General features: G+C 42.5%; 3 protein-coding genes across 8 annotated transcripts in view; all 3 read right to left on the bottom strand.

The window, feature by feature from the left end:
• Window positions 1-75: 75 nt before the first annotated feature.
• LOC110538064 (Ig-like V-type domain-containing protein FAM187A) lies at window positions 76-1,555 on the bottom strand. Its single transcript, XM_021624632.2, has one exon. It carries the CDS (start codon window positions 1,497-1,499, stop codon window positions 204-206), a length of 1,296 nt encoding a protein of 431 aa, XP_021480307.2. The 5' UTR covers window positions 1,500-1,555; the 3' UTR covers window positions 76-203.
• A 204-nt stretch (window positions 1,556-1,759) lies between these two features.
• Window positions 1,760-5,854, bottom strand: LOC110538065 (coiled-coil domain-containing protein 103). 3 transcript variants are annotated; one of them, XM_021624633.2, is made up of 4 exons: window positions 5,502-5,854; window positions 3,070-3,216; window positions 2,738-2,876; window positions 1,760-2,372 (listed from the first exon to the last, which is right to left on the bottom strand). In XM_021624633.2, exons 1-4 carry the CDS (start codon window positions 5,606-5,608, stop codon window positions 1,827-1,829), a joined length of 939 nt encoding a protein of 312 aa, XP_021480308.2. In that variant the 5' UTR covers window positions 5,609-5,854; the 3' UTR covers window positions 1,760-1,826. The 3 variants fall into 3 exon arrangements, with proteins under 3 accessions (XP_021480308.2, XP_021480309.2, XP_021480310.2); XM_021624634.2 differs by lacking the exon at window positions 5,502-5,854 and adding an exon at window positions 5,309-5,476; XM_021624635.2 differs by lacking the exon at window positions 5,502-5,854 and adding an exon at window positions 4,067-5,282.
• Window positions 5,855-5,991: 137 nt separating this feature from the next.
• The window catches only part of LOC110538062 (integrin alpha-3), a 37,347-nt gene continuing 33,710 nt past the window's right edge, over window positions 5,992-9,628 (bottom strand). For 2 of the 4 annotated variants that reach the window (XM_021624623.2, XM_021624624.2), the window contains 2 exons: window positions 9,362-9,487; window positions 5,992-8,452 (listed from right to left, as the gene is read on the bottom strand). In XM_021624623.2, coding sequence (XP_021480298.2) covers window positions 8,276-8,452; window positions 9,362-9,487 — 303 coding nt within the window. In that variant the 3' untranslated portion in view covers window positions 5,992-8,275. Of the gene's footprint in view, window positions 8,453-8,984; window positions 9,119-9,361; window positions 9,488-9,628 lie in introns of those variants that run through there. The other 2 variants (XM_021624625.2, XM_021624626.2) reach the window with 1 other exon arrangement.

Genomic DNA, 9,628 nt, shown 5'->3' with positions numbered 1-9,628 from the left:
ATAAGGCAAAAATCCAATAGGGTAGGCAATTACATACGTTTTTTTTTTACACACATTCCTACATCATGAGCACACTTTATTAACACACTTTATTTCTTTAGCTAAGATTTAGACAAATTGGACGTAAAGACAATCATACATTTCACAAAATGATTTGTTCAAAATAACTCAAAAATAAATCTCATCAAGTGGCAAGCAGATTTCTAGTATTTGGCTACTTTTGGTCTTACTGTGCGCCAAGTATACTTCAACAGCACTATCAAAACAAATACCCCAGTCATCCCCCCGTAGCAGAGGAGAATAATCCTCAGGGCATAGAGCGACTCAGGGTCAGAGAGCAGACGCTTGCGGCCCAGACGGTAGTAAACCCCCAGCCTGATCTCAGCAGCCCTCTTCCCCTGGATCCAGCAGTAGTAGGACCCTCTGTCGTCCTGTGTTGCTGGGCTGAAGTGCAGGTGGTGGCCTGTGTCTATGAACAGACGGAAGGTCACGTTCAGACCCTCCATGTACTGGGAGCGATACAGAGGCCTAGAGCCTTGGTCCCAGGCTACCGCATGCTGAGGTTTGGCTCCAGGGCAGGAGAGGATGAGTGGGGTGTCCACTGGGTGGTTGTGGTAGTAGACAGGGACCCCATTAGCTGCTGGCTCGTTGTAGCCCAGGAACTCCAGCAGGGCCTGGTGTTCTGGCTGGGTGATGGACTTGGGGGGGCAGGGGACCTGGCAGCTCCGCACCCCCAGCTCTGCCCCCTGGTGGTTGGTCTGGGTGAGGCCAAACCGTTGGGGTACAGCGGAGGAGCCGCAAGAGGCCACCGTCTGAGATGTCCACCTGTAGCGCACGTGGAGGTAGTCGCTCTTCACGTAGCAGAGTCCTACGCGGGTCTGCTCACCCCGCACGCCACAGCGGTCGCACACAGACCACGGCCAGAAGCTGGTGAACACCTGGTAGAGTGGAAGATCCTGGTTGGATCTCGAAGCTGCCCTCGCCGCCACTGCTGCTGCTCTCCCCCGTCTCTGGGCACGACTCCAGGGAAAGGACACCCTGTGAGCCTCTTGGACGTCCACGTCATAACCATAGAAGAAGTCCCCCTTGGTCGTCCCACAGAGGTAGTGGCCCGAGTCTTCCTCCTGGGCCCTAAAGATGAGCAGGCTGAAGAGGCGGATGGAGAACCTACTCCGGAGGTCCCCTCCCCGGCCCACTTTGGATGAGTCCACCACAGAGGTGCCCTGGAAGTCAGTGAGGGCCCTGGTGTCCGGGCTGCCCAGCTTTTTCTGGTAGTACCACACCACAGAGTGGGCCTCCTCAGGCTTACAGTGACAGGGCAGCTCTACGGTCATGTCAACCAAATAGGCAGCATTGTCAAACACAAGGAAGGCAGGACAGGCCCTACTGGCAAAAATGTCCTCCTTGTCTTCAGGGGCCTCATAGGTAGACAGTAGGGAGAAAGAGAGGATCTGGAGGAGGAGTAGCAACAGGGACATGTGTTTTAAAGGGATCATCATGTCCCTAGCCCCATCGTTGTCCTCTTCAAGTTATTCTTAGTCTATCGAGATATGCTATGAAAGGGCCATTACGTATTCTAGAATGTTCAGAGATCCACAAAGAGATTCTCTGGTTACCATGGTAGCTATTGTCATTTCACTTTGACACTGCATTGCATGGTACTGAACATTGTCCTTCATATAACTTATACATATTATACATTTCAGAATAAAGAACAAACAAACGATATTGAAGTTTTTGCAACCACATAAAGCTCTACAATGTATAGTAACAGTCATTGTTATTTCTGAAAACAATAAGTCCAATATGGGTTTGTGTAATGTTTCTTACTGAGGAGGAGAGACCGTTTGAACCCCATACAACTGCATTATACCATTTAAAGTTTCAGTATCACTGCTTCTTCCGGCAGCCTCGCTGGTCTGTCCTGGTAACAGAGTCTCTGGCTCAGCATCTTGTGTCTCTTTAATCTCTTCCACATTACTTCCATGGACAATGACATCCCCTTTGGATCCTTTGACACTGCTATTCCCCGCTGCTGATGCTTTCCTCAGGTTCTGAAACAGATCTCCACATGCCTCTCTCTCAGCCCGGCTCAGGAGGCACACATTGAGGCCAAACCTGGGGGTCTTGGACAGCCCCTCCAGGATCCCTATCACCATGGCCTCATCCCCAGGCTGGAGACCACTGGAAAGGAACACAAGAAATTCCCCTAGTAGTCCGAACCCCACCTCAGCCCTGAAGATGTTCCGAATGCCTTCTCCACCTAGGGAGAGCAGGAGACTGTATTTATCCTCTGGGTTTTCACTGCCGAACCTGCGCCAGTCCCGGCTGAACTCTGATGCTGTCCTGGGCTGGAACTCGGACAACTGAGGCTTAAAATAACATATAGGAGACATTGTGTGTCAATTACTAATTTAATGAGATTGTTTGTTCATCAGATTGCATTAATATGCTTTGCATGCCTGTGTGGTAACATCCCTGCCCTATACTATGAATATATCCTGTCTAATATAAAACTTGGACTCCATATACAGGGTTATCCCCATGATTTTTAACAGCAATCCAGAGAAAAAAAAAAACCTAATATGGTGTGGTGCTTGGCCTTAAATTACATTTCAAATATAATAAAATGACATAGTGGTGCAGCCAGTCCACAAGGTGGCGCAGCACCACTCACATAATCCTGCTATTAGAATGGAGAGATGTTTGTGTTGGTGTGTGGTGGCAGAAGTCTAACCTTTAGGCCTATTTCATCACAGCTAGTCTGGTTCTGCCCTTTGTCAGTGGAGGCGAGAGCATTCCATGGCTGTTTGCGAGGAGTTCCAGCTTTATCCTTCCTGTCCAGTGGTTTCAGGTTGGATGCCAGGACTATGTCCCTGAGAGGATTGATGGTCAAAACAAACCATCAAACTGTCTGCTGTCTGGACTTCATTGTTTCAAGACAACATTTCAATTCTAATGGGACATCATTTATGATGAAAAAACATAGTACATGTGTTGTCTATTCATTTGTGAAACAACCGTGTGTAGGATATTATATTGAAAAGAGAATCAACCTAACCATCTCACCTAAACTCCTCATACGTTCCGACCTTCTGGTGTAGAGCACGAAACTTTGCATCATTTTCTCTTTGATATTTCTTGTCTGCTTCAACAGCAGACTGCAACTCCCGCTCCAGCGCTGAGAAGTTTAAAACCTCAGGAGAGTCATCCATCCTGTGAGACAAGACATGACCAGTGAACCAATGGAATCTCTTTTTAGTTCTGTGACACAGACAATGTACTCAGAATTGCCTGACAATCAGACTGTGATACTGTACCTCTGGTTCAGTCTGAGATTAATGTCATATCTTTGTTTGAAAAATGTCCTATCACAAGCTCTACAAGCCAGAATGTTGAATACAATTATATTTGAACTTACTTTACTGGTTGTCCGTGCAGTCTTTTTGCAGGTAGGAATGTGAGACAATATCCACAGGAAAGAATGATTAAATCAACTTTTCAATGCAGTAGTGACTTCAGATTTCTATCCCCGGACGCATGCATAGGACCTTGCACCCACTGGGCACAGATATCAAGTCAATTCACCATCTTCTTCACATTGGTTGAATGTCATTTTATTTAAATGGAGTGGAAACAATGGTTGAATCAACCAGTGATTGCTTAGTGGTTAAACACATGCACGAGCTTGGCAAGTATGAATGCATGTATTTTCATATTGTGCACATGCTTCAGGTGATAGAAACTTTGAATGCACTAATTTTCCGGGGCTTTGAAAAGTTATTACACATTCCTGTGAATGTCTTACATCCCTACCTGCAAAGGGACCAAGCACACAGTTAAATACCATTTTATTTAACATTCTGGCATGAAGAGGTCTTGAGAGGAAATGTTTCTGATCCAAACACGTTTATGCCCGACGTAGAATTCTATCCAATTCCACGTCGTGTCTTCAGGCTGGCTATACGTCTCAGAACTGCTTGGAGAATCAACTCCAACTATGTTGCCAGATAAAGGTTTCTATAGACTACATTATCTTTAATTGCTAGCGCGGTGGTGAACTTACCTGAGCTTTAGGTTAGCTAGCTAGTATTATTTTGATGAACAATCTTAATATCTGGACGTTGTTGTTGGTATGTTGTTTGTGCTGTAGCCTGATGCAAGTCCGTGTCCCCTTCCTCAAACACACGTCGTCACCATGACAACTTGGGTAAGGAAGGTACTATTTAGGCTGGTTGGCACGTCCCAACACCATTGCATTTGAAAATGAGGTAAGGATTTGGGTTTAAGGTTAGGGTTTTAGCAAAGATAGCAAATATGTTTGTTATATCTGTGTTTTAAGGTAGGGACCTTCCAAGGATACTGGATTGCACGAGCCGTGTTTAATTAAAAGCCCATGTGTAACACAACTTCAAAATAAAAGTTCCCCACGATATGAGACATCATTTACTGAGACCCAGCAACTCATTTTTGTCCACACCAATGAACATCATTTCTTGGCCCGTATCATTGACGTCATACTTAAAAAAATAATAATTGTAAAGTCCTGTTGCACATTTGAGAGTTTCAGGCCTTTTCAATGATATCACGTGTTTCGGCGTGTGAATTTGCTAACTTTCTCTTACTGGTTCTTCAAATTGGCTGCCAATCACAATTACCACATTTTATGGTAAAACGAAGTTGTGTGTGTAATTACAATTTTTGTGAGTTTGAAATTAAAATAGTTTTTACTAAGGAAGTATCTCAGGAATAGCTTGGGGTGTTTTCAGAAAGTTGTAATTTCTTCACATTAAATAAGAGCACGCTGCGAGTACATCCAACGCATGCGCACGGACCAGAGCTAGTCGTCTACTATGCATACCTTCATATACAGTTGAGGCATTCAGAGAAAGGTTTGTCTGCAATATAGCAACAACTTTACTTTGGTGAGTTACGAAAGTAAAGTATATTGAAACTAGTCACTAAACATTGGTAAAAAAAAAAGGCGGCAGAGGGAACTTGTTGCGCGACATACCAGGTCTACTAGTTAGTTAGCTAGTTAACTTTAGCTGTAGCTATTACGCTACAGTAGCTTTAACAATTCTGTGAATAAATCATTTTGTACAGTGTATTTTTTATATTTTTACAATAGGGAGATGTAACAATTTTTTTTTACAGAATGGGTTGGTATAATTTGTGGAACGTTCCAACGAGAATCTGTTCCAAAAACTTCATCAACTTCGTCAACAAACACCGCATACAGAGTTGTATAGCGGCGAAATAAGACACCGGGTAGAGAGAGGGCTATATCATTCAATCTTTCACTCACCACGTTTATTCCGAAAATGTCTGTCCTCACTCTGGTAGCCCATAGACAAACATTGAGAATAAGCTACGTGGTGAGTTGATCGTGCTACTTTGTATGCGTTGTTTGTTGGCAACCTTGTACTGTACTTTTTTAGAACAGATTTCCTGTTGGAACGTTCCAAATTATACCCACCCTAACAGAGTTATGACGTTACCTAGGCTGTATCACATCCGGCCGTGATTGGGTATCCCATGGGCGGCGCACAATTGGCCCAGCGTCGTCCGTGTTTGGCCGGGGTAGGCCGTCATTGTAAATACCCATTTATTCTTAACTGACTTGCCTAGTTAAATAAAGGTTAAACAAAATACAAATAAAACGAGCTGCCGTTAGCTAACTCCGGCTGGCTACAAGTTGTTAGCTAACTTGATCCTGCCTCCAAAGTGTGTGTGGTCACCTCTGCGCGGTCACTTTCCACACAGCACAGATGACACCAAAACAATGTCAGTTTTCTTTCCATTCATAAACTCTCAGATAATTTTACGACAGCTCGCTTGTTTACATTGAGAGGTAATTTAACCTCTGACTGGGGAATCATTTCCGGTGAAATGTATGTATATTGAGCCTTCAAAATAAAGGTCCCCTGTACATCAATTTTGTGTACAGGGGACCTGTAGTGTTATAAATGATAGTGTAGAAGGAACATACAGCATGTAAAAATACTTTAATATAAATGAGGTACAGAAGTAGACACCAGAAAAAAACAATAATGAATAGAACCATCATGGTTGAGTATACACATAGAAAAAAGCATCAGAGACGCTATACAAATAACTACAAACAGAGACAACAGAACAGCATTAAACTGCACTCAGGCAATTGGCCCCCAATTCCCACACCACGTACCAGCTGTTAATAGCTGTCCTTTAGGGAGCTTTGTAGGCTCACACTTCACTTTTTTTTAAGCAACCCACATTAAAAAAAACATCACAGTTTACTATAAATTACTACAGTACATACTTACTAAATAATACTACAGTACTTGCACTATAATTATAGCAAACTGTAGTATACTATCCTACACACGGTAGTATCCCTTGATCATGTGTAGAACTTACTATAGAATGTTGTAGTATGCAAAAACACTACACTTTTTGAACTACAGTAAATGCTACAGTATTTCATTTGCAAATAACTATTCCCTTCCCCCATATTGCAATTTGTGCCATTGAAAAATGAGAAACCTAAATGCCAAATATAGACCATATATTTTGCCCCTACAGGTTACTATCGATTCAGATACCAATAGGTTATGGAAAATGTAGTAGTGCTCCAGGAGTTTTCCTGAAGGAGAAAGCCTCTGCTTCTTTGTAAAAGAGAATAAAACAAAAACACTATAGTAAATACTACAGTTATGCCTGCAAAACACTACAGTAAATACTATTTACTACAATATTTATATGATAGTTAACTGTAAATACTACAGTGAATACTACAGTAAAGTCCTCAAACACTTGAGTGAATACCGTAGTATTTATAACATAGTATATATGCTATAGTATTTTTTTCATGTGGGAATACCTACTTTCACATACTAACAAAGACATGTATACAGTTAACAGCCAAGCACAGTGCTCCCAGTTCCAAATTAATTTGGTGTATGCCATTGATAGTTAGGAGAGAGTTCTGAAATTATAGTCCTACTCTCTATTTTCTAGACTGATCATATTATTTTACAGAATACACACAAACAAAGCAATCAGACAATGACCAAACCATTAGACCTGTAGTTTACAATACATGTACATTGAACGTTTTGAAATTACCCCGACCTCACAATTCTCTGTGATTGAAACTTCTCCATGTTCCTTTCTTCTTGGTTCAGGAGTGGCAGTAGTGCCTTGGAACACTACTGTGTGAACCACTTCATCAGTCGATCTCTGATCCATTCCTCAGAATTAGGCCACTGGGATCAAACATACTGTACTTTCTATTGGCACATTTACATCCATCACTCAACTTGGGCTCATACAGTGTAATACATCAGAAAATTAATGTAAACAAATCACATACTAGTTTAAAAGCATAGTTTTAAAATAGTTTTGAAAGCATTTCTATTCAAACCACAGTACAAAATGACAGGACGTGCAAATATCAGTCTGTTCCATTTGGAAAGATCAAATCATAAGATAAAAATAAAGAGCTTTTAGCAAATCTAAAACTGTTTCAAATTAGTCTTTTACAATCCACATACAAAAAAAACACATTTGAGTATACAAAACATTAAGAATACCTGCTCTTTCCATGACATAGACTGACCAGGTGAATACAATTTTAAGCTATGATCCCTTATTGATGTCACTTGTTAAATCCACTTCAATGAGTGTAGATGAAGGGGAGGAGACAGGTTAAAGAAGGATTTTTAAGCCTTGAGACAATTGAGACATGGATTGTGTATGTGTGCCATTCAGAGTGTGAATGGGCAAGACAAAATATTTCAGTGCCTTTGAACAGGGTATGGTAGTAGGTGCCAGGCGCACCGGTTTGTGTCAAGAACTGCAACGCTGCTGGGTTTTACACGCTCAACAGTTTCTCGTGTGTACCAAGAATGGCCCACCACCCGAAGCACATCCATCTAACATCACACAACTGTGGGAAGCATTGGAGTCAACATGGGCCAGCATCCCTGTGGAACACTTTCGACACGGGGGGGGGGGGGGGGTGCAACTTAATATTAGGAACGTGTTTTTAATGTTTGGTACCCTCAGTGTATAATCTTGTTGACATCAGAACAACTAACATTAAAAGTACAATTCTTGAAAATAACATTTCGGTCCAGAGCATTCAATCTTGTACACTATAAGGAATGTGGTAGTCATAACACCATCAGTCCTGTTCCCAATAATGTCCACAAATCCAGACTTGCGCCCAGCCAATGCATATTGAGATGGAGCTTCTCAATAAGAGTAGTGGTAGTGTTGAAGGTATCAGTCAGTAGTAATGTTGCATTTCAGTCCAGTTTGTGATCCAGTGCTTCTTTCTTTTATTGGGATTTGGCTCCTCGATAAGGAATCCCTCATTTACCTGGTAGCGCTCCTCTTTGCCAATCTTCACTCCCTGGTGTATTGGCATCATTTTGAAGTGGTTGGGCCGCTTGAAAAAGCCACACTGTGGGACAATGGTAGACGACACAAAGTGAACATTTGAATAGCGTAGACGTTTGGGTATTATCATGTTATTTTGAAAAGTATTTCTACTATTGGTGCCACAGGTATACATTTTGTGATGCAATCTCAGTCCCGCTGTTGTTTACATACTTGACAGCTTTCTAATGTCAACACGGCTATCATGAGATATGTGAAATATATGATCAAATCACCACACAACCAATAGACTCAAGCTCGGCAAAGCTGGTTAGGTAGGAGAAGAGACTAAATAGTTAGCAATGGGGCAAGGGTTAGAAAAAGAGTTAAATAAACATATACAAGTCAATCAGACAAGTCACAGCCTCTGAAATGCTGTTTACCCCTGTGGATAGAACCTCTCGATTAAGAGAAACCATTAAATCATTTATAATTTGACAGCAAGAGAGGAAGACTGAAGTTAAGGAAAGCCACTGCAAGCTGCAAAAAGCCGTTGGAAGCTGAAAGGAGTGACAGACGGAAGGACTATTATTTTACCGAGGAAACCCAGTGCATTGTTCCAGAGGCCCACAGGGGGGCCTCACTACTCCTCAGTTAGCCTCTCCACCTCCGACGGCTGGGTCTTCATCTCAGCTTTCTGGGCCTTGGCCTCGTACATCTCCCTGGTGCTGGCCCTCCTGAAGAAGCCACACTGAGGAGGGGAAGGCGGTCAGAATAACAAGTCAAACAGGATCCATTGTGGATCCAAAAAGGTGGACCTTTTGAACCAGTGGACAGTAGAAGTCTCGTACCATCAAACAGTTTTGTTTGGATTTGTTGTTGGAGGCGAAATTGAATCTCCATTCTCCTCTTGCTGCTAATGTCAGTGCAGGATATTTGTTCAATTGGACCTAACTGGCAGACCATTGTAATAACTAATATACTGGATCGTTACCTTCCACATAAGGAGGATGATGAAGGCCAGAAGGAGGATGCCAGTGACAGCAGACACGATGATGATCCACAGGGGGACCTGGTACGTAGCCTCCTCCCCCAGCTCTGGGTCTATATTCAGGGTGAACTACACAGGGGGATATCAAACAGAGGACATTAACTATGTCTGCATTTAGGCTATATGTAAAAGTGTATCCTCAATTATTATTCTGTATATTCCTCCTCTATCATGTATCAACTATCATCATCAACATCATCATCATCATAC

This window comes from Oncorhynchus mykiss, chromosome 12, assembly GCF_013265735.2.
Source record: "Oncorhynchus mykiss isolate Arlee chromosome 12, USDA_OmykA_1.1, whole genome shotgun sequence".
Lineage (NCBI taxonomy): Eukaryota > Metazoa > Chordata > Actinopteri > Salmoniformes > Salmonidae > Oncorhynchus > Oncorhynchus mykiss.
Note: the sequence above shows the minus strand (reverse complement) of the source record. Positions and strands in the feature narration are given on the sequence as shown.